This window comes from Anopheles merus, chromosome 2R (genome assembly GCF_017562075.2).
Source record: "Anopheles merus strain MAF chromosome 2R, AmerM5.1, whole genome shotgun sequence".
NCBI classification, from domain to species: domain Eukaryota; kingdom Metazoa; phylum Arthropoda; class Insecta; order Diptera; family Culicidae; genus Anopheles; species Anopheles merus.
In genome coordinates, this window is record NC_054082.1 from 28,520,728 (window position 1) to 28,548,409 (window position 27,682).

The following is a 27,682-nucleotide window of genomic DNA, read 5'->3' on the forward strand; positions in this document are numbered from 1 at the left end:
GGGGGCAACATTGCGGGAGAAAATCCCCTACCCCACGCCGTCAAACATTACACACTTTCCACCAAGGCTCATCAAGACGAATCTAAATTGTCTTGTGAATAGGATGGAGGCAGTGAGAGATTGATGTGTGAGGGAGAGAGGTATACTTTTTTATGTTGGTGAATGCATACACCTTACGAGCGCGATTGCAGCTTGTGCTTGTGGCGCGATGACGACCATGTGTCTATTGTTTTGTTACCATAGCAACCATAGAAGCGTGACACGCACACACACCCACACACCAACAGCAAGAGGGCAGCTAGCGTGTAATGCCTTGTTTCGCTTCGTTTGTCACACGGTGCGGGTCGCCCCAACACAAAGAAGATGCACAATAATGGTATAAGAGAGAAAGAGAGAGAGAGAAAGAGAGAGAGAGAGAGAGAGAGAGAGAGAGAGAGAGAGAGAGAGAGAAAGACATACCAAACACATACACTCGTGGAAGTTTTTTTCCCGCGACGGAAGTCTGGCGTGGTGGGCATGCCCGTAACTTTGCCCCCCACAAACACACACACACACACATGTTGTATGTTATGTTGCCGTTCTGATTCCGCTGACCCTCTCACTTCTCGTTGCGGGCGGCCGGTGGTGGTGTCCATCGGAACAAACAAGACCATTCGATTCAGAACGCGCGTTCAGTGCTCTAGTGTAGTTTGGTCGGCTGGCTGGTGGCCAACATGTGGATTGTTGCTCCCGGGCCGCAGCCTGAGTGTAAGTGGACCCACGGACTGTCTGTGCACCATTAGTCAATTAACAGTTCATCTGCGTTGCGATTAATTGGCACAACGAGGGAAGGGTTTGGGGAACCATGAGCACATTCGCGCGAATTTATGCCCATCCCAGGGAATGATAAAGATGTGTCATCTTGGACCGATTACTCCCGATGGGAAGATTCTACCAGTTCCTATGTGCCGGCATACGTCTCCGGTGTAGTTTGTGTGTGATCGTATCTCCCAGTGTCGTTGGGAGATAAACGACGAATCATAGTGTTTTTGTTGTTTGGGTGTGTTTATGCAAACGGAATTTCCACCAATTTGATTGTGACAACATTTCCTGTCAATTGCTGCAATTCAGCTTTGAAGGTAGCAGCATGCATTAGTGACCTTACTGCAGCACATTGAAGAGCCAATCCAATGAAAAGAAAGTGTGAGAAACCGTAGCAAGTAAAGAAGTGTTCCCTCCTAACTGTATCGTGTTCTATCTGCCGCGGAGTCCCAATCTCTTCGGACGTGTCAAGGCTGCGCGAAAAAATGGCCCCACTCAGTGTGTGTTCTGTATGCCTACAATAAACATGGTTCAGTTTCACTAAGATTACACATTGAGCTATCTGCCACGCTGTGTGTTACAACAGAATGTAAATAAATAAAACCTCCCAAATGCGGCGCGCAAGGTGGTGCGTTCTCGCGTCCAAGATAGTGTAGCAGTAATTGCAATCACCGGGACGGTCCAAGTAGGCGACCACGTTGCCGCGCGGTTCACCGTCCATTGTGATCGCGTAAAATCGTGCCTCATCGCGCGCGTTTGACACTGGTGAATGTGATTAACTGTGCCTCCTGTGTTGGTTGTTGGGTTGGTTCTGGCCGCACCCTGCACCGTGGACTGTAGTTTGTGTGGCATAATTCGGGATAGGTGGCATCAAGCAACGAGCAGCGCCAGTGCATACGGGTTGGTGGTGTATGATGCAGTACAGTTAATTTGAAGTGGTGCTCGGTGTAGTGTGTGAAATGTGTGCAATTTTGTGAAGATGAATGTAGGTTCAATCATTGTAAGTGATAGTGTAATAAGAATAGAAGAAAGATGTGACATAGTGCGTCATGTGCAAAACAGTGCATCAATTAGATCGAAAGCCACAATATGACTAATATAAATTGCGTGACTGACTCGCCCAGAAACAACCTTGATACTTGCTACCTGCCTCAAGATACGGGCGGCAGTTTGGCGGGAAAGCAAACGGGCAGTGGAAAATCGATTGCTTTCTGTTGCGTATGGCAAATTTCTTACTTTATCGTCCTCGGAATCGAATCGCGATGACTCATTCCCTCGATGCCGATTCTACTCCGTGTGCGGGTTCTTGGTGGGTGTGTGGGGGTGTTTGGATGATAGCCTACCTTTGGAACTATCTGTCTATCCGTTCTGTCGTTCCGCGGAACTCCCCTTGCTGTCGTTAGTTCTGGTATTTTCCCATTACATAAAGTTCCATTTTCCTCGCGTCGATGGTTGCCAGCGAGAAAAAATTAAAACAAATTGAAGAAACCGGGCCGTTTGTGTGCCTGCGTGTGTGCCGGGTTTTATGGGTTGTCTTTGCGGTTTCGCTGTCAGTGCAGGATGATAGGTCATCCCTGCCAGTACGCCGACACCGATCCTAGCAAGCATTGGACAGTGGAGAAATCGATTTTGGAGGACTTTTGACAAGTCAGTAAACAAGTTCATTCGCATTTTTTCTCTCTCTCTCTCTCTCTCTCTTTCTCTTGATCTAGTTTTGCCAAACGCCAAACAGTACGTTCCAAATTCAGTGGTGGTAATGTGAGCTTTGCCGTGATAGTGAACCGAGAATGCAGACCGCCAAAGAACAAGACATCAGGGCGGCAAGAACGGGTGCCGTACAGGATGTCCAAAGTGAGATGCAAGCGAAGAAGAAAGGTTTGCGTAAAATTAGTGCTCCTCCTTGGCTGAAGCCGGGCCGGCTAATGGGGGTGAAATCGGCGAAAGTGCATAAGGCTGGATCTGTGCCGTGCTGTGGTGTGGATGTGGCCGGTGATGTTCCGGTCAGTCTGGAGGAGCGTCAGTATGAAGATAAATCAGTGCAGTGCGATGACCTGCTGCCGGACAGTGGGCATCATCGATACGGTTTCCATCGCAACAGGTAAGTGGGGCTCGCCTGTGGAGCATGAGGAGCTAGACAGAAGGGTTTCAGCATGCATGTAAACAAAGCGCACGGCGGGTGCAGAACTATGCATTGCAGGTACATGATGCATAATTGCATACAAAACATATGAATCGTACAGTTTACGCTGTGTTTATAACTTAGGTGGTAATATTACGTTGCGTAGAGATAAACAAATCTACTTTACTTACTTACTTATCCGGCACTACAACCGCTTTGCGGTCTTGGCCTGCCTCAGGAGTGTCCGAAACCGCTCACGGTCTCGCGCCTTCGTCTGCCAGTCCGTTATCCCGGCCTTAATGGCACTAGTAGTTAAACAAATCTACTAGTATCTGGTAAAATGGAACAGCATCATACTGGTTTTGTGTAGAAAATCATAGAAAAGGTTATTGTTTTTTCATCTCAAGTCATCAAACATAATTTATTTAAATTAATACAATTGATTATAACATCCTTTTCATTATTTTTTCTATAATGTCAGTTTAGATACAGAAACCAGGCATGTTCCTGTAGTGATCAGATTCTAAATTTAGCTATTAACTTTTAGTATATCAAAAAATATTAGCTTTAGCTATACTTTCAATTAAGCTCAATAGTTAATTTCGTTAAGTTAATCAAAACATGTTTGTTTGCTGATATGTTTTTACGGCCATAAGTCACAAAAAATAATTGTGTATTAAAACTTCATCTATGAAAATACCCGGTCGGTGGTCGGTGTAGCAGAATAGTCTTAACTCTAGGTTTTAATACAATTACACAACGAGTAATATTTTTTTCGTTTAGTTTTTTTTATTCTGTGTATAATGTTGGAAAATAATAGTTTTGTTTTTGGAATAACGAATTGCAATCTGCTGACATGTGCAAATATGTTAGTTTAGAGCAGAGATGTCAAACATTAAGCCTATCAATCCGGGCCACGCAGAACTTTGGCAGTTATTTGAATGAAACTGAAGTAAATTGTAGGTTACGAGACTTCTGTGGAAGATGATTTCAACATTCAGTCTCAATAGTTCGATTGACGAAGTGTGAAGTAAGTTAGTTATAGTGGCTGTTTTTGGGAAAATATCCGCGAAGATGGCATGTGGCATGTGTATTAGTTCTTGTTTGCTGGCGGCTCCCCTAAGTCGGACTCATATTTTCCCATATTTTCACCCATTTTCTGACTTTGAGGCTTTCTGGAGAATTCGGAAATTATGTATACCACTCGGAATACTACTTCTTCACTTCATTGATGAGGGTACTCTTTAGCTAGACTTCTGAAAAAATCAGACCGATATCATTAAAAATCTTGAAAATCCAAGCACTTTAAAAATGCGTGAATTGTATGAGGCCTATTAGAAATTGGAAGTCTCTTTTCCTTAAAAAAGCCTCATAGTATGCGAATATTTGGCGATATAGGGCTAAAATTATGAGCTGCAGCATTTGTTATTCGTGTGTCGATATGCTGAGGCGATATACGCGGTTTAAACAATCATACAGGCAGCCTCAAATTTAGCATATATCTGGAGCATTGCATAAGAACGATAAAATGTTCAAGTTAGGGCAACCGCCACCAAACTTATGTATGAGTAAATGTAAACTGTTAACGAAAAATTGGAGAAAGATTCTAGGTCAAAGAATAAGTCCTTAATGATCTTCGCTGATCGAAAGCACCATGTCGTGTTGTGTTTGATGGAGAAAACAAAAAAAATGAAAAATAACTTAAAATATCTTAATGATATATTTAAGAATAAAACAGTAGAATTTTATTCACCCCTAGACTCCCCCACCCAACACCGCTCAACTGCGGCCCACGGGAATGTTTTGAACTCTAATCCGGCTCGCGACCCAAAACAAGTTCGACATCACTGCTTTAGAGACTATTTAAAAAGCATCTTACTCTATCGCTAAACATTGCAACACGATTTACTCTATATCCTTACACTAAGATTAAACGAACTACATGGCCGTACCAGTCTTTACAGCATTTTTAAAATTATTAGTACTATTTAACCGGATAATCTGGCTAACAAGATGATGGTGCAAAGAATCGAGACATGTAGGAGTGCGACTATAGAAAATACCATTGATCTTTAAACTGCGACCAACGTAACACATATGACCCTTGGGAGTCTATAAAGTGGCTAGTGATGATTTTTAAAGGCTTGAATTAATGTTGTATAACTCCTATCAACATTTTCTTCTAAGTTTCGATAAATCCCAAGAATATTAGTTTATGCTACAATCGTAAAACCCCCCAATGTTAAGACTCATGCCATGTCATGTCATGTCCAGAATTAGGTTAGTAATTTTGTTTATGTTTTTCTAGTGTGTTTTCTGCTCATTTTGGTTTTGAATCAAAGACAGAAATAATGCTATAAAGTGCATTCGACAGCTATACTATGTATATAGCTCTCTACTCGATCATTAAAAACATTATTTATGCCATTTTTGCTATGCATCTTTCTTCGATTATGTTATTTTCACACGTTGTCTAATTACTATCCAACTGCTGATTCATGCTTGTAGGCATGCGATGAACATAAAAAAGAAACGAACCACTTCTTGGCCCGTTGTGTTTGTCATTGAACTTGTCCCTTGACGTTTCGGCGAGAAGGGTAGTTCATTTTATCGCTCACACCGTTTCGATCTAACACTACATAGCACCACTACCACCCCTACACATTGCCGGAAAAATGCTGGCGGTGCTTGGTACGCACCTACGTATCGGCGGCACCCTTCTGTTTTGTTCATTCTCTTGCAAATGTCTGCAATAGTACGACAGGCAACGGTGCTGCCAGTGAAAATGTATTCCGCAGTTCTGCATTGGCGTTCGTACGAAGTGACAGGTTGTAAAGTCGTCTGGCCATCCGTGTCGGAAAGTGTGATCGTATTCGTTCCGGTAGTGTTTGTAGAACATTTGTTTTTTTCTCTCTCTCTTTTGTGTTTATTCCGTTCGATTGAATTTATTCGCATTCGCAGCAAAATGTGATTGGAACGTAAGTGGATAAAGAAGTTTAAAACGCCTTTTAAATCGTTGTTTGTACAAAACAGAAGTGGTAGAACTAACTTAATCGTTTTAACAAATAGTATGACTCAGAAAGAGAATGGTTAAGCTTTTTTTAAATAAATTAAGTATTTCTCTGTTTCTACCCAAATCTACACTTCGTTCGTTAAATGTGTGATCAGCAAACGAAACCGCATCAACTCAACTTTGACCGCCTGCGATGTCAGCCGCTGAGGGGAATCCTTCATACATCAATAGAACATGCAAAATCGAGCTAATTGGACTTTATGTAGATTGGATAGCCCAATCGGCAGCATTGTGAAAGGGGAACAACTAGAACACAGCGCATACATTTTATCATTTTATCCACACATCCAACTGCAGTTGTGCTGGCGATTAACAGCTTCAACTCATTTCCACACATCTGTGGCTGCACATGCTGGATGCGTACCGAAAACATGTACCAGACAATGTAGCAATTCTTGGTGAATCACACGAGCGCCAGTGCTTTCGGTTGTTCCGTTGATATATCGAAACGGTGTTACGTGTTTGTTGGATGGGTTGTGTCTTGGTTCACGCGTTGATAAGAAGCAACAACTGTCCTTCAAGCGGTAAAGGGTAATATAAAAGCAACGTTTTCGGGTCAATGTACCTGTACACTGTTGACAAGTGTGCGTTTGGAATCCTACGCATAGTCCTACGCATATGGGACCACGGTCCATTCGGGGCTTGAACTCATGAAGGGCATGTTGTTAAGTCGTACGAGTTGACGACTGTAACACGAGACCGGCTTTCTTTATCAATCTTTTGTAAAGATTCGTTTATATGAATCTTCACGATGATTGATTTGAATCGCGAATCGATTGTCATAGATTCATAATTCTCATACAATTAATTTATCTCTGGAAATTCATGAATTTCTAACGAATCTCTAATCTCTAAAGGTTCATAAGCTTCTAAAAAATCATGAATATCTATAGATTCGAAAGATATATGAATACCTAGAGATTCTTCAATGTCTGAAGAATCAACGGAACATTTCAAGAACGATTCGAACCGGGTATGAAGTGTAGTAAATGTTGTGGGCAGCCGTGCCGACCCCTGGACTTGCCGTGGCAGTTGCGCTGCCACCGGTCAACGTCCAGGAGGACGACAGTGTGTCACACACACTGTCGCACACACTAAGCAGCGCAAGGCTTAGTGTGTGCCGAGCGCACAGTTAGAGTGTGTTTGCGAGCCGATCGAGCAGGAGCTCTCGGCAGGGGCGCTCGGTGCGGCTGGTGCGCGGCCACCGTACTATTATATTTTAAAGTATATTGTTTGTTTCGTTTATGTTTTATTTATTATGTACGTTATAAGTGTTTTAATAAAAGTAAAAGTGCAAAACACAACAGTAAAGATGCATCTTGAAGATTAGTGATGAGATTCATAACAGCTTAAAGAATCATGAATCTCTAGAGCATTACAAATCTCTAGGGATTCGTGACTCTTAAGAAATTTAAGAATATTTAGACATTTGCTAATATGTACAAATTCATAACAATAATTTATATCAATTTTTGGAATTCATATTCTTTGATTCACTTGAACGGTTCATTTCGATTCATGAATCTGAATCAAAATTACCTACCTCTAATTATTTCTAGAAAAACCTGACCGGTTATACAGTAAATTTTGTAATCTAAAGTACTAGATAACAGATTTTCTGTGTCATAAACGTGGAAAACACGTGAGCATAAAGTTCTTGGACCAAATCTTGTAACGTTCAGGTGTTTTGTAATGTTAGAATATGGCCCACCAGACTTCCGGTATGATTAAGCTAATGCTCTTTATCTTTCTCCCACCAGCTTCGACCATTGTTCCAGCTGTTGTCATCCAACGAATCCCATCTACCAGACCAACGTAATCGTTAATCAAATACCCTTCATGGAAGACGAGCCGGACGATGTGTCCATGTCGACGTTTCGCCGCACTCATCATCCCATACGCCAGCGGCGCCATTCGCGCGTCGGCACGGCTCCCCTACCCTCGCAGGCGTTGTTTAGAAAGAACAATCTCTTTGCAACGTCGGAGCTACAAAATGGACCCAGTGCCGATGCTGCCTTTCGTCATAGTTCGTACATCGTAAGCCACAGCGACTCACAAGACTGCAGCCCGTCACTGTCCCAATCGGAAGTGTCGATTCCGAACGCGATCGAGTACGATCCCGGTTCGGTAGAACGCACCAAACCAAGAGTACCTCAGCGACGAAGAACAGGCGCATACGGCAATGTAACCCTCAACTTGCAGATTGCAAACGGGATCAATACGGCCATTTTGGAGGGAGATGAAAACCGGGTGCGGCCCGTGGTACCGAAGCGAAGGCATGGCGTTGCCACCGAGAGAGCCACATTGCGGGAGTCCTGTCAGGAATCGGTAGCCGCACAGTCATCCTGCCTCGTGCTGGGCATCAACAGTGATGCGCGCAATCCACTCAACTACAAAATGTACACGCCATTCTACAACAAACGCCAAACGATGCCACCGGAACACTTCAAGGTAAGTCGGTCGGAGGTCACATGTGAGTGCTTCTGCATTGCGTGGAGTGACCGTAACGCCACGCTGCGCTTCCCCGCAAGGACATTCGCGCTCGTCATTATTATCGTCATTTTGTTTTGATGTATTCCTTCTGGTCCTCTCTCTCCCGCTCCCTCCGCTCATGACAGAACTGGCCGTCCGAGTCACCGGGGTACGGTGACGAGAGTGAGCAAAGCTATAGAACGCTCAGCTACTACTCCGAGGTAGCGAACCAGCTGGAGCAGTACGAGCGGCGCAGCTTCGACACCGGCAGCTCCACCATGCTGAACGCCATCGACTCTAGCTCGATCATGTACCGGAGCAGCCTGGACCACTTGCCGCTAGTGGACGAACATTCGCCGTCTGAAAATCGCAAACAATCGAGGACGCGCAGGAACGGGACTACGGATCGAGTTGTACCGACGAGCGAAGTCGCGAAAATCCCTGTGTCTGGGCTGCACTCCAGGCGGCAGCAGCAGATCAAACTAGGCGCAGAGCAGCGTGCCGAAAATAACTTAAGCGATCAAAAACCGGCACAGACGCAGTCGAATTCATTAGCCCCTCCGACGAGCACTTTTGGGCGGTGGAGCGGAAGCATACATAATCTGTTCAGCATTGGCAATCGAGCGTCCAACGGGGCCGGTCGGTGGAGCAAAAGTGAAAACTGCCTAAACGAGGTCGGCCAACAGTCGGCACGGCTACGGAACGGATCGTCCAAACCGCCCGACAGTCGGTTGCTTTGGTCGGACAGGCTATTCGGACGGGCTGGAAAGAACGGACGGGCCCGGCGGACCAACACCTTTCTGACGAGTGGCGGTGGCAGTTTCTTCACGTACAAGTACGACGACGAGGAGGAGAGCGCCTGGCAGAAGTACTTTAGCCTGGGGATGCTGCGCAAAATACGCTCCAAGCAGGGGAAGCCTACCAAAGGCAAGGATGGCAGGTTAGTACCGTTGAGTTAGGTAGAGAGTTTTGTGGTTTAACTGAGTGTTTTTCAAAGGAGCCTGGATAAGGCAAGTAATGTTTGTATCCTTAAAGATTAAAGTATTCAAGGTACAGGTGGTCCCCGAGATGCACGGTACCTCTTATACGCGGATTCGGAGATACGCGGTTTTCCAAATTTGACAGTTCTTTGAGCAAATTGTACTGATTTGACACATCCATTGTGAAATACCAAATATTTCACGTATTGAACGAATGTAAAATACTATTTAAAAAGGTTTAAAATTGTTCAATTCAGTAGAAACATATCAAATAATGAATATGGTGGCGAAAACCAACCCCTACTTGCAAAATTGCACGAAAATTAGTGATATTTTGGCTGGAAATCACGAGATTCGACTTACGCGGAAATTCGAGATACGCGGTATTCTGCGACCGTTTTCGGTCCCCATTAACCGTGTATCTCGGGGACCACCTGTATAGCAATATTTTGAAAACTCCGTTATCTGTCAATATTGTGAAGAGAAAGTGAACTGTGCGATAGCACAAATAGTACTAGTAATAGTACTAGTGGTGTCATCTATTGGGAATAGGCAAAAGTAAAGTGACATTAAAAGATGCAGCCGATTCGTTTTTGCAAAGTCGGGGAAGTATTGAAGAATTGTCTAATGAAACCGAGTGAAAATGTAATACTCTGTATCGGTTCATCTTTGGCTAAACGTTCTACAATGAATTCCAATGTATTAATATCATCACTAAATGTACAGTAAAATGGTATTCGAAGAGAATTGGTTGCTCTTACACATCGGAATGTAGACACTGGAAAAGAAAGAAGTTTGTGAAATTTATGGCATTACATTTCACCTAATAGGAACAATGAATCAACGCCCTGAATGTCTGTCTCATATCTTGAACTGTGTCCGTACGTTCGAAACATTCTTATAGCGTGTTGATGATCGCCCTAAAAAATAGCGAATCAACCACAACAACAGTAACAGCAACTTATCCAATTATAGACTTTCAACGCTAACCATGTGCATCTTTCATGTGACCTCGAAAAATTGGAGCGTCTTCTAGCGAAAAGATAGCCAAGCCGGAAAACGAATCCGATAGCTTACCGTCTGGGTGGATCTCTTTGTTTACGTTTGAAGACGTTTTTTTAACACAAACACAGCGTGCACCATGCACGCACCATGTTCGTGCTGTTGCCAATCGGTAATTGTTGGTAAATTCAAACCCGAACTGTTCAACATTGGCCAATGCGGAGGTAAAGTGGTGTCTTGTGAGTGAGGGAAGCTTAAAATCGAAAGTAAGAAGATCGGAAATGTAAACATTTGGATCATTTTTGTTTTCAGTTTTATTTGTTATATTTATGCGTAAAGAAAGCTAATCATATGTTGCTTTGTACGTGCGAGGAAATGTGTTGCACACTTGTACAGTCAGCAGGCACTAGCAGCGCGATCAAGCGATCAAGTGAAAAAGTATATATGCATCATAATCTTATTATAGAAATCGTTTCGCAAATTTGATCTAAACTCATTAAACTTAAAGGAGAAATTTATTGGATTTTTTGCTGGTTGCCCACATATAGATTAATGTCAGCTCTTGAGCAGATTTATATGAATTTGAAGTGGAAATGTTAGTATGCAAAAAATATACCATAAAGCAAATCATCCACTCAACATCGACAACATACTGTACGAGCTTAGCATCTTTCGTGACGTGACTAAGCGTGCAAAGAGCGCGAGCGCCGTCACTTCGCCTTCCCCCCCTCAATTCGCGATCACTACTACATTCACACGCAACATGCAACACCGGCTGGTATGGTCAGGTTGGCGTGTAGTTTCCACGTGGATTTCCCTCTGCTTACGTTGGGCAACCGCAGGTACACGACCTTGCCGGCAATCCGCACAGGTTGGCTGTTGACGTGGGTTGCGTTTGGAGTTGCGCTAGTGCGGCTTCACATCTACCAGTAAAAGCTTTCAGCTTAACCCTTGACGTTGACGGGGGAATGGTTGAAGGAAATATGATCGCATTTCATTTTATTTTTTTATCATTATTATTATTAGAAACATCGAATATATTGGCCTCATTCGTCTCTTTGATCGCATTTTATGTGATATTTACAAGATCAGATCTCCGCTCCAAGGTCTGTTTTATGTTAATTATTAAATGGACCACATTCGTTTATTCCGGAATTAAAATATTTATTAGTTCACAATGTTACTATGAAACTTAGTTTGTCCAAGCTATATTCCAATAAGACATGATGGAATCATGACGTTATTCATAACGGAATCCTATAATAAAAACATATTCAGCTACACTTTGTTTCTTTAAATCTTTAGTTTATTTGGAACGTATGATAGTTTTATGTTCATTGTTTAAAATTCCTTTTTTAAAGATAGCTTCATTTTTAATCATACAACCGAACGTACGTAACTAAAATTTGAAATGTGTTTAACAGGTTTTTTAATTTTTATTTTTAATCATAGTCAAAAATGAATCAAGATATCGATCTTAACGAATACAAATTGAATGAAATGAGGAACTAATCCTTTACAAAAACTCATAAAATAAATGCTACCGCGTAGCGGAAGTAGTTGCTTTTGCCTATAAGATCATGTCAATGTCACGCCGTTTTATCCGTTATCCGTTATCCTTTTTAAATGGTGTGGTTTCACCAAGCCATTCTGCCCTATTACCCATAATAAGCAACAACCCGCGTGTCGAAGCGCAAGCATTGATTCTGATCGAGGGTTTCAAAGCTCGTCCGAAGCTTCCTGCGATCAGCAGGTTGCCTTTTGTGGCGCACTGTCCGACCCTTTAGCGCATGGAACGCGGTGTGCGGCAATCATGTGGGAAAAATAGCCTCCAAAAATTTACCTTTCTTAACACGCAACTCAACAAAGGTCTCGCCCGCCCTTTACGTGATTGATTCTCTCAGGCCCTTTCGTAACCGGCGTACCTCAGATGTGAGTATAGGTGTGTTTGCGAAGCATGACCTCGTGAGGCGAATGAAGTGAGTTTTTTGGTGGTTTAAGTTCAAAAGACAACCAGTTTTAGAATTCACTTCAGGTAACTCCAGCCGGGGTAGGAAAGATAATTTAGGTAATTGAAATGATGCCGCCATCGGCGCTTTAGACACGCTGGCGCGGCTCTGTGTTGTAAATGAACCCTTCATTACCGGTGCAGTGGACGATCTCGTATGCAGGTGCCGGTTGAGAGAGTGTTTAAATTCAAAAGGTTTTGGTAAATAATTACCTGAACTACGAATTCCGCATTGGAACGGCGTCTAACCATTTTCAAACGATCGCTGTGACAGCTCCTACTGCGTCACCTGGGCATTAGGTGCGATCGGTTGCGGTTCGTTTGTAAACAAAACAAACCCTATGATCGCTAGCCGAAAGCGAAACAATTGAATTAAACATTACACACGCGCATTACACTCCGTTTACTACACACGCACACACAACCCTTGCGATGGGGCATCCCCACTAACCCTACGCCATCGTGGCCGTCTCTTCGTGATCGTGTCGCGGAGGGTTTTTTCCCCCGGGGTGCCAGCGAGCGAAACACATCACAATCACGTCTACTGCTACCCGGTTTCCAACGGCCGGGGATGGCTGTGTGTTTGTGAGGAGAACGCCGACGTCGCTAAACAACCTTCCGGACGGGCGTTGCGATCGGCGTCACATTCAGTAGATGTTGTTGCATCCGACAGAGCGGTTGAGTGAGCAGCTGACTGGTTGGTTGGTTGGTTGCGCCTGCCCTGTCTAGAATTGTTGATCGTTTGCTCCCCGTCGAGTGTCTGTTGTTCGTCAAATTGTGATCGTGGTTGAGTGTTTGCGCGAACCGTTTATACGTAAATTCGCGTCTACGTGTAAGGTGAGCAATGCACTTCGTGAATGTGCCCACCGAGTAAACTTTGTTGATGCTTACCTCTGCGTGGAGAGGATTTTTCAACAACGAACGACGAATCACCTCCTGAAGATCACCTTGGCTGTTAGTGTTAAACAGTTCTTAAACAGCTGGTTAAAGTGACTGGTGAAAGCCACAAAAAAGTGTATGTGTGTCAAGCAGTAACAAACAAAAACATATATAGGACAGCATCCGTTGCCGATCGTGTGGTGCTGACGTCAGCGTTGAGCTTCGTCAACATTTTTGGCGAATGGTGCAGCGCGAACTGAGTGGGAACCAACAAGTGTGAAGACAAAATCTTGAATTTTCGGCGATGGCGCGTTGCGCAGGCGTTGAAATGTGATTTTATTTCCTTCGGTTCCGTTCGCTTAAAGCGGGTTTTGCGTTGGCTGGAAGGCAGCCGGAATGGCCATAAAAAAACCCTTTGAAGCAAAATCCGTTTCCGACAATATTTCAATACGTTTCGTAGTTTCGCTTTGGAGAGCAAATTTGCAAATATATGTGAAATTTAAGAATGGGAAGAAATTGTTGTGTATATTCTGATATCATTTCCCAAACAGTTGAATAGTTTTTCGTTTATTTCGTTAAATGCAGACATACTCAGAAAGACACTTCCTACCAGAACTAAAGTTAAAAATCTGTTACTATTGCAAATGTTTACTACAACGAGTACTAGTGGGCTTCTGAAATAGATAACTTGTGTATTAGTGCATAGCGTATGACATTAGAATGACAGTAAATGGTACTTCAAAATTGCAGCAAACTTACTCATCATGTACATGTTTCCGTCATCTGGAACACATCGATGTGAGTGATCAGCGCACTCAATGATCTTACAGTGATCCCACACCAAACGGATCTTGTTTAAGTGGGTCGTCGTCCCTTTCCTGACCCTTCCCATCCGGTAAGGCGGATTGCAATGTGCTTCATCAATGGATGCTGTTGTCTCTTCTCCCGGGTCTGATCGACAACCAGCCGTCCCTACTGCACCGCCAGTCCTGTGTTGACTGTCCAAGCGCAAAAGTAAGGGGCATCGCGTAGCTAGCGAACCGTACCGGCAACAGTTTATCAAGCCCAAGTTTTGCGGCCGGCATTCGCTTGACGATACGACTTTTAAGCCAAGGTCAGGATGGAACGGTTTTCCTACGACGCACCAGCATGATAGATGCATGCAGTCAATGGTTTGTTTGATATGTTTATAGAAAGACTTCTTCTTCTTCTTCTTCTTTGGCACAACAACCGTTGTCGATTAAGGTTTGCCCTGTATCACTAGTGGGATTGGCTTTCAGCGACTTACTGATTACACATAGCAGGATAGTCAAGTCCTACTAAAGGCAGCACGGTCCATTCGGGACTTGAACCCATGACGGGCATGTTGTTAAGTCGTACGAGGTGACGATTGTACCACCAGATCCAGACTAGACCGAACCAGACCCAACAGAAACACTAGCGTTGTATAAAATCATAGAAAAGACACTATTTCTCACCATCGCTTTTTCACATTTTTGTTCTGCACTGTTGCGTATATTGTTCTCTATCTGTTGTTACGCTTTAGAATTGGACGTCAACCGGCAAAGTGCTAATGGAAACCGTTCCGATTGTGTTGCGATGACCGTGCCCTTGTTTGTCTCGTGCCCACTTTTTTGTTGTTGTGCAGTCGCCCCCCGAACACCTCAGTGCAGGTTGGCCCAACGGAAGATAATTTAGATGAGGAAATGTGTTTTTTTAGTTCTCTTTCTAGTTGTCTGCCTCCCTATAAGGCCAACCATTGTGCAGTGGGATGTTGGTTTGGGTATTCTCTCAGATACCCAAGTGACATCACCCTTTGCTAGCGATTACGCTCTTGCTCGGTGCCGGTTGGTAAAGTATTACTAAGCGCCCAACAATTTATAGTGGCGCATTGTTTGGTTATGAGTAATCCCCGGCTCTTAGTAATAGCCCCCCCCCCTCACCCCTTAGTATCCAATGGAGATCACTTCTCGCATCTTAATCATCGGATTTGGTGGAGACCTTGGCGGCATAGACACGCAGGGTAGAGAGGTATACGCAACCATTAGCGCCTAAAATCATCATCAAATATGATTAGTAGAGTTGGAGTTTTATTTGCTGTTGTTAGCAGCACCGAACAAATTATTTGTAGATGTGTTTGATGGCTTCAGACACTTCACTTGTCGCCCTCGGAAGGTTTGTTGCGTACATGCCTATTGCTGTACGCAAGTCCAACGAAAAAGGCGTTAACAGTACGCATGATGTTCATATAAAGCCACTCAGGGGCTTGGTTAATGCCAGCGGACAAGTTGAGGCAGGTTTACTTCCTAGTCGCTTTCCGGTTGAATAGTATTGCCAATTTAAAATTGTAATCAACGTCTCTGTGCCGAGCGATTGTGGCGGCGCACTAAGCGTTGGCGATGTTTGCTATAGGGCACACACATTCCTAAGCGTACCGGTCGGTCTTATAATGGGAAATGATTTATTTTGTACACAATGTATGTTGAAAGATTCAATAGCTCGAACTAGTGCGTTAATTAAAGCGATGCTAAAAGAAAAAAAACGCGGTACAATTCAAACAGTTAATGTTGTTCAAGTTAATAATAATAACGTACGAAATATTGTCGGAAACGTTCAATGCAAACAACAGTAGAAAACATACTCATACAACCCACCAACATCTCTAATGATTTGATAAATTCAAACAGATCGAAAACAGTGCCCTAGTGTGTAGCTCCCCATTTGCTTGGTGCGTTTGTGCAACAGCGTGCGCTTCTAGCAAGAACAGTTTCAAACTCCCTCCCGTTTTGCTGAGCTCAGTGTGCATCGATCCTTGGCAGCATCAAGATGGACGAGGAAGCGATGTGGAAAGGTTTCTACGACAAGATTCAGGAGCAAAAGCAGAAACCACCGACCGAGCATCAGTCCATGTACGTATAAGAGCACCCGGAACGTGTTAACTGTATTTCTTTCCCTTCGCACATTAGCACATTAGTGTAAATTCACCTCCCTTTTGGGAGGAGAGATTCCATGCAAATGGGACGCATTTCGTTGCGGTGTGAAAATTTAGTGCTCATTTTAAATGTGAAACGAAAAAAACTGGAAAGTCGTGAAACAAAATTTGCCAATAATACTAACGGAAAGTGCACTGAAAGAAGCAGCCAACTTTTACACAAAACATCTCATTCCGGGCGTGTTAGACCTCGCTAGTTCATGGAACGAAATCGATGTTCTGACAGAATGTTTAGACTTCGGGCGCCAGTATGTGTCATCCGTTTTGCTTGCAAAAGGCATGCGCCGTGCTCAGTTTGTTTGTTTTTACACGTTTATAAACTTTCAACCCATGTAGGGATGTTACATCATATACAACTTTATGCCTTTAATTACTAACGATCATATTTCTATTTCCTCGAGCCGTTTTTCAATTCCAATTTGAAGAAGAAAAAAGACAACGAAAATGATAAATACCAAGTAAATTGATCATTTCCGTAATGTGTGTGTGTGTGCCGTACCGGTGGGCCCACATGTACCGGTGGAGTTTGATCGTTTCAAACTGTTTCGCCCACCAGCCTCAAGCTCAACGGCGAGATCAGATGATAACCTGATACGTCGTACGTAACAATCGCTGCAGGTTGTATTTGTGTGTCACATGTGCCTTGCCACGCTGCAATGTGGTGGACATTCTGTACGGTGCTGTTGATCAAGATAAAAGCGTGAAATAACATACGCCACTATCTACTAATCATAATGGGTCTGCTTTATCACGATGCACGATACTGTGGGGAGTTCGCGCTATTCAATTACGATCTAATTTGTGGTGATTTAGAGGTAATTAATTATACTAAAGCAAGCGTTTTTAAATGTGCCACCATATTAAATTTATCCATTCCTAATGTAAGTTTGCCCTATTTGAAAATACTGCATGCGTCTGATAAGAAAAGTCGTGTTTCTGCTTCCAACGTATTTTCGTTTGAATGTCGTCCTTCTCGACTTTTCAACTCTGCACTCTAAACCCATCCGGCGTGAGCTGTCACTGCTCGCACTGCGGAGGATTTGTTTTGGTTTTGGCTCATTGCTGCAAGTGGGAGCGTGTGTGTAGATCGGCTCACAGTCGAGAAGAATCTCGGGCACCACATCCCGCCGTTCGTGCTTCTAATCAATCAAACGGCCAATATTGGCATTCTTTTTGTTCTCACTATCGGTTCGCCAAATAATAGCCGTTAGATAACGCTTGCGATTAAAACGCGAAGGCCCATCGTCGCCGTGTCGTGAAAATGATTCGTTCAGTTTTGCTCCTGCGCTCCACGGGCAAGTGGTACTACGGTCGATCCGGATTGCGTTTGAGTTTCAACAGTGTGACGGCTTGCACAACGCGAACAATGCACAGCAATCCGCTGAAGCAGAGCCAGGCATACGTCAATGGCAGCTGGATTGGGGCCCGGTCGGGCGCCACCTTCGACGTGCAGAACCCTGCCAACGGTGCGGTGCTGGGAGCGGTACCGGACATGGCCCGGGATGACGTGCAGCTGGCCATCGATGCAGCGTACGAAGCGTTCTACGAGCCGCGATGGCATAACAGCACTGCCAAGGAGCGGGCCGCCCTGTTGAAGGTTTGCTACCAATTGAAGGGTATTAACTTCAATTAAGCGCACCCTCCGGTCAGCCGTGATATAAGAATTGGGTTTTCCCTCCCCCCCGTTTCAGAACTGGCACGCACTGATGGAGAAGAACCGGCAGGAGATTGCGAGCATCATGACGGCCGAGTCGGGCAAACCGCTGGTTGAATCGCTCGGGGAAGTCGCGTACGGTAACTCGTTCGTCGAATGGTTCGCGGAGGAGGCTCGCCGCATCTACGGCGAGATCGTCCCGTCGCCGGTCGCCAATCGGCAGATTATGATGACGCGCAATCCGGTCGGTGTGGCGGGCCTGATTACGCCCTGGAACTTTCCGCACGCCATGATCACGCGCAAAGCGGCCGCGGCTATTGCGGCGGGCTGTACGGTGGTTATAAAGCCGGCCGAAGACACGCCACTGACCGCGCTGGCGTTGGCTCGGCTCGCTGAGGAGGCCGGCTTTCCGAAGGGTGTTATCAACGTGATAACGAGCAGCCGAACGCACGCGGCCGAAATTGGGCAGCTGCTGTGCGGTAGCGATAAGGTGGCGGCCATTTCGTTTACCGGCTCGACCGAGGTCGGCAAGCTGCTGTACCGGCAGTGCGCGGACGGGGTAAAGCGCATCGGGCTCGAGCTGGGCGGCAATGCACCGTTCATCGTGTTTAAGTCGGCCGACATGGAGAAAGCACTGACCGGGGCCATGAACTCCAAGTTCCGGAACTGCGGCCAGACGTGCATTTCGGCGAACCGGTTCCTGATACAGGACGAGGTGCACGATGAGTTCGTGGCGAAGCTGATCGAGCGCATTCGCAAGCTAGCGATCGGCGATGGCAGTCGGGATGGCGTACAGATTGGTCCGCTCATCAATCAGGCCCAGCTGAAGAAGGTGGACCAGTTCGTGCAGGATGCGAAGGACAAGGGTGCCAAAGTGCACACGGGTGGCAAAACACTGCCCGAGCTGGGTCCGCTCTACTACGAGCCAACGGTCGTGACGGATCTGCGCGACAACATGCTGCTGTACAACGAGGAAGTGTTCGGTCCGGTCGTGTCGGTGGTACGGTTCAAGACGGAAGCCGAAGCACTGGCCATCGCTAACGGTACGCGGCGCGGACTGGCCGGGTATTTCTTCTCGAACGATCTGAACCAAGTGTTCCGGGTGGCGCGCCAGCTCGAGACGGGCATGATCGGCATCAACGAGGGACTCATCTCGGCAACGGAGGCTGCATTCGGCGGCATAAAGGAGTCGGGAATTGGACGCGAAGGCTCGCGCCACGGGATCGATGAATACGTGTACATCAAATATCTGTGCTATGGCAATCTCCAGTAAGCTGGGTGTGCTAATAATAAGGCAATAGGCACGGTAGGTGCTACTAGTCATCTGCAACGCAATGAATAATTCCGCAGCATTATATGCATAACTTGCGCACACTGAAACATGTAACTCTATTGTACGTCTTCCATTTGCTTGGACAAGAAATTACCAATGCATTAGGCATTAAGTTATAACTGTATATGTAAACGAAGCTGTTTAATCAATAAATCACATCTAATGAAGAGTATGCGCACAGCCTGTGTAGCCTTGAGGCTTTGTTGCATCGGAGATAGGTTGAGAAAGTGTATTGTAACATTTTTTGTTAAACTTTACTAGCTTCTAATGGGAAATTAGTTCTGAAAACTCATCGATTTTGCCCATTTCTCATCCCCAGCATTCAAGATCTCGATGGTAGTTTTTTCGAGAAGTTTGGCTCGATCCTGCGCCAAAAGTCGATCCAAAACGATGAAAGCGTTCGCGCCCGGCTGGAACCGTTTCCGGACGAGAACGAGGCGGAAGCCGAATCGGGCGCCGACCCAACGACGCTGCCACCGGTCGCGGAAGCGGAAGACAGCGGCACCGAAACGCTGCTGGACGAAAGCGACTCCGAAGACCAGCAGGAAAAGCAGGCAGAATTTATCGAGGATGTGTTCGGGTGGAATGTAAGTACAGATTTACATATATGCAAGAAAGCTCGTTACAGCAGCAAGCGAGAGAGCGTATGAATGGACATCGAATGGACGAACGGCGACGACATGTGGCGTTCGAGATATTAATTAAAGTGTGTGTACCGTGTTCGCTTCGGTGAGGTTAGGTACAGGTTGGACCTGTCGTTGGCCGTGCTAAAAATACGAGCACGTGCTCTGTCTAGCGAGTTAGATAGCGCCGCCCGTTTCGGTAGAGATTGCAGGGCGCAGCAGCTACGCCGAAGTTGCCTTGATATTTTCACAAGGTCTCGCGCAGTGAGCATGCCGAAATGACGTGTTTGGGGATCGGTCAACTAGTTTCAAGTTCAGCTGAAGATTAATTATGCACTATGCTGGTAATAATAGAACACTCGTTAAGCATACACACGCATATGCTAGACGTTCTTAAGCTGAAAGCGCCCTGCTTATGTTCACACCTCTAAACCTATCAGTCCGAACCATTTGTCTAGCAGGTCCCAAAACTTTAATAATGTTTATCCCACGCATGAGATACAACAAATGAGGTTGATTTAATCACTTGCTTGCGTAATAACTATTTATTTGCATTCCTGCTTTAATGACCGTCGATACTACAAATAAACCATTCGCCAAGACAGAGAGTAGCGATCGATCATTCAGGGCAACTCCAATGTTTAGAAAGCAAACAAATCGATCGTAAAGCGTATCGAACGACCAAACTATTCGTGGTGTGTCCCGTGGACGGTGCCGCTCCTTTGCAGACTCTCTGCAGCTTGCCAGCCGTACCTAACCTACTCCAACATAAGCCAGCCTGGGTTTGGCAGGGTTTTTTTTTTTGGCGGGGCCAATGTTCCAAATCACCGCTCTTGGCAGGATTCGTCGCCAGCGGTTGATGTGCACGGGGTAACTAGCTGATGGAGCCGCGCGCGTCCGTACCGCTAGATAGGGGATATTTCCGCGCAGGTCAGCTTGGCTTATTTATATCTTCGTCAATGACGAATCGAATCGCATCCGTTCGGAAATGTGCGTGTGCGGACAGTCACGGACAACTAAAAGCTCAACATAGGTGTTATCGAATTTCCTAAGAGAAGCTAGACGTTAAATTTTAAGTGAATAAATTACATTAAAGTCGCTCAAAATACTCACAATTTAAATATACTATCGTAATAGTTAAAAATACTTTTTAACAAAAAATTTAGTTCAAAGAAATGCAAACGTCAAACTTTACACGATCGCGACTGTATTTTTCTTCGCTCGTGCGTATTTTCCCTTGCCGCGACCGTACCTACTGGCCCGGTTTACACCCGGTTGAGTGTGTTTTTCACCGCGCGCGCTCCTTCCCTAAGCTATGTTGCCTATTGCCTCCCAACGGAGCGCGAGGATTTTCGCGACAGAGTGTGCATCCTCACCCGGCACGGAAGCAGGCGGAAGGGGTCGCCGCAAAGCGTGACCATTGCTTCCGTTCCTTCTTGCGCCATCACCAGTGCGACCAGCGAGTGTTTGACGAGGGTAGACGATTTAATTTAGCTTTAGTTCGGTCGCTGCTGTGACCGTGCAAACGTAAACAGGATCAACGGTTTCGCGTGTTCAGTTGCAGCAGCAGCAGCAACATCCCAGTCGAAGCAGTGAAACAAGAGATCGCAAGAGTTCGAGTTTAGTTTATATGTAACGTTAATTGTAGCGAACGGTATCAGTGGAAAGTGATTGAAGCAACGAACCCGTTTTTTTTCGAATGAATACCACAAAAAGGCTTATCTCAATCGCGCGCCCTAAGTGCACAAGTGTGAGAAGCTAATGGCTGGATCTTCTTAGCGCAAAAAAGGGGGAAATGATCACGCCCGCCCGGTTCAATCGGTATCGGCGTTTTTGTTCTTGCATGGGTGTTATGAAAATAGAACGAATCATTTCGCGCCTTGTGCTCGCAGTGTAGAATAGAGGGAAGGTAAAAATAAAATACTCAAATTTCGCGGTCCCCGGCTGGTTTGGGAACGGTTCGCTAGAGTGTGTGTGTGTGTGTGTGTGTGTGTCTGTGCAATACAACCATAAAAAAACCACACCGACAAAACGGATGTGCTAAAGCTGAAGTGTGCGGATTCTCCTATATTCCACCCACCGAAAAAGAATATTGCAAGGTGTAGCGTTTTTTTAAATCACCTCAGAAACGTGCGTGAGATGTGTATGTCTGTGTGATGGAATGTTTTAATTGAATTTATTACACGTTACATAGCCGCTCGGGTTTGGTTAGAAATTCGAAAAACCCTTACGATCGTCGATCGATAACTAGAGGTCAACTAAAATGGTTGTGTGTTGTTGAGGTGGAAGCAGAAACCAAACGAATTTGGAGCATTTTATGTAATCGATCGGTTGTGTGGCGGATAGTTTTCACGATACTATTTCCCGTTTTTCCCACCTACTACCTACGACGGCTAGAAGAAACACGCTAACGAAATTAACTTCCAGCCATGAGCACTTACTCGTTGCCGCGGCTCCTGCACGGAGGCGGTTTAAGTGGTAACAAAAAGTTCAACATCAAGTTCGGTACACTGCGGTTGACGAAATCGTTCCGTTCGCTCGATCGACGCGAAAAACCGGCCGTCCAGCGGCAGCAGGAGCGTGACTACGGGTCCACCACTGCCCGGCGGGCATCGGAGAACCCGTACGGCACGACCACGGCCAACCGTCCCGGTCGATTGCCGTACCATCCGTTCCGGGGTGTGCGGAAGGAAGAGATCGAACAGCAAGCCAGCCTGATCGTCCATTCGATGACCGTAATGTGTTTTGGGTTTTGTTTAGTGCATTAGTTTATCTCCTTGTCTAACAAATTGCCCGCCTTTTCACCCGGCCAGATCGAGGAGCTGTACGAGGAGATCCTGTTCGAGAACATCCACAACATCGGTTGCGACGATGAGGAGCTTAACGTGGACGTCCTTTTTCCCTACATACAGGAAGCGTTCAAGATGTCGGACGAGAAGCACAACGAGATACTGCAGATAGCGCGCGACAAGGAAGCGCCCCAGCTGCGGCTGAACGTCGAGATCGTCGAGGCGAAGGATCTGGAGCCGAAAGATTCGAACGGTCTGTCCGACCCGTTCGTCACGATGTACATCGCGTCCAATCCGAACCATCGCTACAACACCTCGGTAAAGGCGGGCACGCTCAACCCGGTGTGGGAGGAACACTTCTCGCTGTAAGTAATCGAGCATCTTTTCTGATTTTCCCATTCGTGTTTGTCTTGCGTTGGAGAATTATTGAGTCCGACAAAATGTTACGCTCACTACTAGCACTGCTCTGCTTAAGGTCGCTCCGTTGGCATCGGAATTAAGCGGGTCAGGGCGAGTGAAATGGCATTGCAAAGGTGTGCAACAAGAGAGCATCATCTTACAGCAAGTTTGAGTCAAGATGGAAAAGTGGAATGTTTTCTATCCGAGTAGATGGGATTCTTATTGGAACAAAGCTGGTTTTAAAGATCAAATTATAAGTTTATCATGAAAGTGTGAATATTTCAATGTGTGATGTGTACACCGATTCTCACGATGGGTGTTGCTAGTCGTATCCAACGCCATCGTTTTAAGTGATAAGGAAGTTGTACTAATCCTAAGATTTTCCTATATCCGTTTTCCTGCAGGCCAATTGCTGAGGACGCAAACGATGCCAATCTGATCGTGGAGGTGTGGGACTTTGATCCCGCCGAAACGGTGAAGGAGAAAATGAACAAACTGTTCGAAGTGAAGGGCGTGCGTGGACTGCGCAAGCTGATGAAGGAGATTGCGCAGACCGCATCGACTGGCAAGCACGACAATGAACTGATCGGTCGTACCAGCATCCCGTTGAAGGTAGGGCGTAATAGTGCAGTGTAATCCGTTCCATTAGTCACACCCGGCCTCTCTCGTCCACAGTCAATTCCAGCCTCGGGCATGCTGATGTGGTACAATCTGGACAAGAAGAACAAGCTGCGCCGCCAGGGCACGATCCGGATAAGACTGAACTTTAGCTCGGAGAAAAACAGCCAGGTGGCGGCCCAGGAGCATCGCCATCTGTTGCGCATTCTGCTGCTGCACGAGCTGGAATCGTCCAAGGTCACGCCGTACTGGTGGTCGGGCAAGTTCACGATCCAGGGCGAGGCGGTGCTGACGCAACACTCCGCCCAGAGTGGGCTCTCCTCCACCACGGAAGCCTTCATCCAGTGGTCCGTCTTTGCGGCGATCCACCAGGACCATCCGCTGTCGTTCGTGCTGTTCGACACGCTGCTGGAGAAGCTGGTCCGCCCGATACAGACGCTGGCCGTGTCGGAGGAGGAGCAGAAGAGCTTCTGGGAGGCGACGAAGAAGCTGCTACCGTCCTGCTTTTCCGCCGTCCGGAAGCTGCGCAAGAAGAATACGGGCGACAAGCTGCTGCTGAAAACGCTGAACAGTGTGCTGCACATTATTGCGAAGGTAGCGCTGCTGGAGCCGCCCGAAGGGACGGATCTGTTCCCGGTGCAGATGTACGGATGGATCCGGCGGTCGAACGAAACCGAACCGAACTGGGACATTCGCGAGGCGCTGGCCAGTGCGGTCGTGTCCGGGGCGGAGGATTGGTTTGGCGGCATCAAGGAAGGGCACTTCCTGCAGACCGGCACCGACGAGGATCGGCTGCAGAATTTAATCAAAATCATTCAGCTTGTCCGGTCGGACATACAGAAGTCCATCGAATACTACGACAAAACATTTCAAGAGTAGGTGCAGGAGTGCTGGAGAAATGAGGAAAGGAAAGTACCTAAAGGCTGTTTGTGTTTGCTTTTCAGAATTATGCATTTCCCATACACCAAGGAGCTGTACATTACGTACGAGTTGAAGCTGGCGGAGCTGATCAAACCGACGGTGGAGGATATCTGCCGCAAGCTGAAGCGCATCGACCTGCCCGAGACGTCATCGCACCGGGGCGGTGACAGTGGGTTCATCGAGTACGAGGACATCAACATGGGCACGACGCTGTTCGAGCTGTACCTGGTGCTGAAGCGCTTCTGCACGCTCGGCACGGCACTCAGCCCGGGCGAGAGTAACTTCGCGATCGACGAGTACCATCGCTGGTTCACGACCGGCGTCACCCACTGGCTGGACATTGCGGTGTACAAGGCGCTGATGCGCATCCATAAGGCGATCGAGCTGGACAAGCTGCAGCCGGTGGACGAGACGGTGAAATACTCCTCCTCGGCCGTCGATACGCTGGCGATCTTCTATCAGATCAAAATCTTCTGGCAGCAGCTCGCCTGGCCCGACGTGGAGGGAGCGTACATATTTGTGGCGAAAATTGTGGATGTAAGTGTCGTTTGTTGGCTGAATTAAGTGACGTACGTATATTTGATGTGTTGTTTCCACCTTCCCAGGACATCTGTCGCTGCTGTGTGTTTTACGCCGATCGGATGTCGGCGCGCGTTGAAAATCTCGGCGTGGTGGAGAACGTGTACGAGAAAAAGTTTGAAGTCACGAGTGAGTGGTGCCTCGCCATCAACAACATCGACTACATCCGACAGAGTCTGAAGCCGTTTGCGACGGAGCTGGGCGTAGATGACATACTGGCTAAGTTGGGCGATGTGCAGAGCAGCATCGAGGCGGATCGCTGCAAGGAAACGCTCCGAGCCGTGCTGGACAACGCGATCGATACGGAAAAGAACAAGATTCTCGATCTCGTGGAGAAACTGGCGCGCAAGATGGCTCCGGCAATGCGCCGCTTCCTCGTGGAGGGTGCGGAACTGCTGCAGCAAGACTCGAACTCGCTCGATCGGCTGATGATGTACATGGAGGAATCGCTGAGCGTGCTGAACGCGGAGCTGAATGAGATCAACTTCGAGCGCGTACTGGACGCAATCTGGGCAGAGCTGACGACGATCCTGTACGACCTGATCCAGAGTAACTTGGATGTAAGTGCGGTCTGCTCGGTTTTGGAGCTGAGCATTGCCAACCATTTTAATGCCCAATTCTTTTGCACAACAGAAACGACGGCCCCCTTCCTTCTTTGCCAACCTGCGCGACACGCTTCACCTGATGGTGGCTAACTTCAAGACGGCGGAAAACCGAGAGTCCGAAACGGCCGCCGACAAGGAGACGCTCGCGCACATCGAGCGTCTGCTGCAGCTGCACGGGTACGAAACGACCGATCTCATCCATCAGTATTACTTAGATAGGCTAGAGGAGCAGAACCAGAGCGATGCGTCGGCCACCGGCTACGGTATGCTTACGGTTCAGTGCTTCTTCAAGGAGAACGTCCTCGAGCTGGAGATTGTGAACGCGCGCAATCTGAAGCCGATGGACGGCAACGGGTCCTGCGATCCGTTCGTGCGCGTCCACTTCCTGCCCGAGGAGCGGTTCGTCGGCGTGGCCAAGCCGAAAACGCAGTGCCAGAGCAAAACGCTGTTTCCACTGTACGATGAGAAGTTTGTGATGTAAGTTGGTTGTTTCATTTCAGGAAGTGGGAAAGTAGTTGGTAGAAATTGATAATTTCATTTGATTTGTTACCCCCTTTAGAACCTTTACTCCCGAGCAGCGCGCCATTCCGAACGCACTGATCATGTTCAGCATCAAGGATAAGGATCTGTTCGGCATGTCCAACCAATATCTGGCCGAGTGTTATCTAAGCTTTAATGACATAGCGGACATATCGGGCGATGCGGGGAAAATCGAACAGAAGCATCTGGTCCTAACGCGACCACAAAAGATGGGTAAGATCACGGGCAGAGGAGCATTAACAAACTTGATCTTCCTCTATAAAAGAAGGCTTCATTACATCACATTCCCTTTTACCTTCACAACTTTTCCGTAGATATCGACTGCCTGCGAGCGCTTGAATTTCGGCAGGGTGATAAACAGGCCAAAGAGTTTATCAAGAAGCTAAAGCAGAAGATGGGCCAGTAAAGAAGCATTTGGTCCGGGAGCTCGAAGATTGCAGAACGGCCTACGCAGAAACGAAGGCAGGCTGTAACACGTATTTATAATTGTTGACGTAATAGTTTCGAAATGATGAAGAACAAAGAAAATATAACTGTGGTAGTGTTCTGTTGGAACCGCTATTTTATGTATAAGGTAATGCATTACACATTTCTAACCAACACCCATGATGACTATGATCGTGATTGATTGACATTTACGAGAATGGACGAGGGTGGATATTCCTGTAGTTCTTGTTTCTAGATCGTTTTGTTTAATACGTGACTTCAATTGACACCGAGCTTTTTACTTATTTACTTATCCGGCGCTACAACCGCTTTGCAGTCTTGGCCTGCCTCAGGAGTGTCCGAAACCGCTCATGGTCTCGCGCCTTCGTCTGCCAGTCCGTTATCCCGGCCTTAATGGCGGACGCCTCCACGCCATCTTGCCACCTCAATTTTGGCCTACCACGCCTCCTCTGTCCTTGTGGACGGCCTAAAAATATATTACGGGCTGGGTTTTTACGAGCTTTTTACTATTGGAACCATTATTAATGTTATAAATGTTCGCGTGACCAACGGAGATGCAATTGGACGATAGTAAACCCAATTGATAGGAAATTCCAATAACATCTTCAGCGTGAGATCACATAGTAGCCTGAAATTCACTATAAAAAACTTCAATGGCTCAATGGTATTTCCATATACCCAACATAACCTAACGGCATTTCCATTTTTTTAATTCATCTCCCGATTTAATAGGTACTTCCCGAATGTTTTTATTCTCTGCTACCCGAATGATTTAATTATTGTTTTCCACATATTTCTAAATAGTTCCCACGAATTATATTGGAATCTCGTTCCTCCATTTCTGATGC

At 46.3% G+C, this 27,682-nt stretch overlaps 2 protein-coding genes across 8 annotated transcripts; both read left to right on the top strand.

Annotated features, from left to right (window-relative positions):
• The first annotated feature begins 652 nt into the window (after positions 1 to 652).
• On the top strand, positions 653 to 26,953 carry LOC121590872 (protein unc-13 homolog 4B). Of its 7 annotated transcripts, none has more exons than XM_041910989.1 (13): positions 653 to 747; positions 2,514 to 2,899; positions 7,754 to 8,444; positions 8,612 to 9,405; positions 19,633 to 19,900; positions 22,750 to 23,090; positions 23,529 to 23,736; positions 23,800 to 24,617; positions 24,687 to 25,200; positions 25,269 to 25,802; positions 25,876 to 26,324; positions 26,407 to 26,600; positions 26,702 to 26,953. In XM_041910989.1, the coding sequence occupies exons 2-13, from the start codon at positions 2,589 to 2,591 to the stop codon at positions 26,791 to 26,793; spliced, it is 5,214 nt and encodes a 1,737-aa protein (XP_041766923.1). In that variant the 5' UTR covers positions 653 to 747; positions 2,514 to 2,588; the 3' UTR covers positions 26,794 to 26,953. The 7 variants fall into 7 exon arrangements, with proteins under 7 accessions (XP_041766923.1, XP_041766922.1, XP_041766924.1 ...); XM_041910988.1 differs by lacking the exon at positions 653 to 747 and adding an exon at positions 1,532 to 1,801; XM_041910990.1 differs by lacking the exon at positions 653 to 747 and adding an exon at positions 1,532 to 1,786.
• On the top strand, positions 16,166 to 19,480 carry LOC121590874 (succinate-semialdehyde dehydrogenase [NADP(+)] GabD). The gene is made up of 3 exons (XM_041910999.1): positions 16,166 to 16,243; positions 17,531 to 17,923; positions 18,018 to 19,480. The coding sequence occupies exons 2-3, from the start codon at positions 17,588 to 17,590 to the stop codon at positions 19,251 to 19,253; spliced, it is 1,572 nt and encodes a 523-aa protein (XP_041766933.1). The 5' UTR covers positions 16,166 to 16,243; positions 17,531 to 17,587; the 3' UTR covers positions 19,254 to 19,480.
• Positions 26,954 to 27,682: the final 729 nt, after the last annotated feature.

Bases quoted from the DNA above. Each gene is read 5' to 3' on its own strand.
- LOC121590874 (XM_041910999.1), top strand. From the start codon at position 17,588: ATGATTCGTTCAGTTTTGCTCCTGCGCTCCACGGGCAAGTGGTACTAC. The intron at 17,924-18,017 runs GTTTGCTACCAA...CCCCCGTTTCAG, and splicing joins AGCGGGCCGCCCTGTTGAAG to AACTGGCACGCACTGATGGA.
- LOC121590872 (XM_041910989.1), top strand. From the start codon at position 2,589: ATGCAGACCGCCAAAGAACAAGACATCAGGGCGGCAAGAACGGGTGCC. The intron at 2,900-7,753 runs GTAAGTGGGGCT...TTCTCCCACCAG, and splicing joins TACGGTTTCCATCGCAACAG to CTTCGACCATTGTTCCAGCT. The intron at 26,601-26,701 runs GTAAGATCACGG...ACTTTTCCGTAG, and splicing joins AACGCGACCACAAAAGATGG to ATATCGACTGCCTGCGAGCG.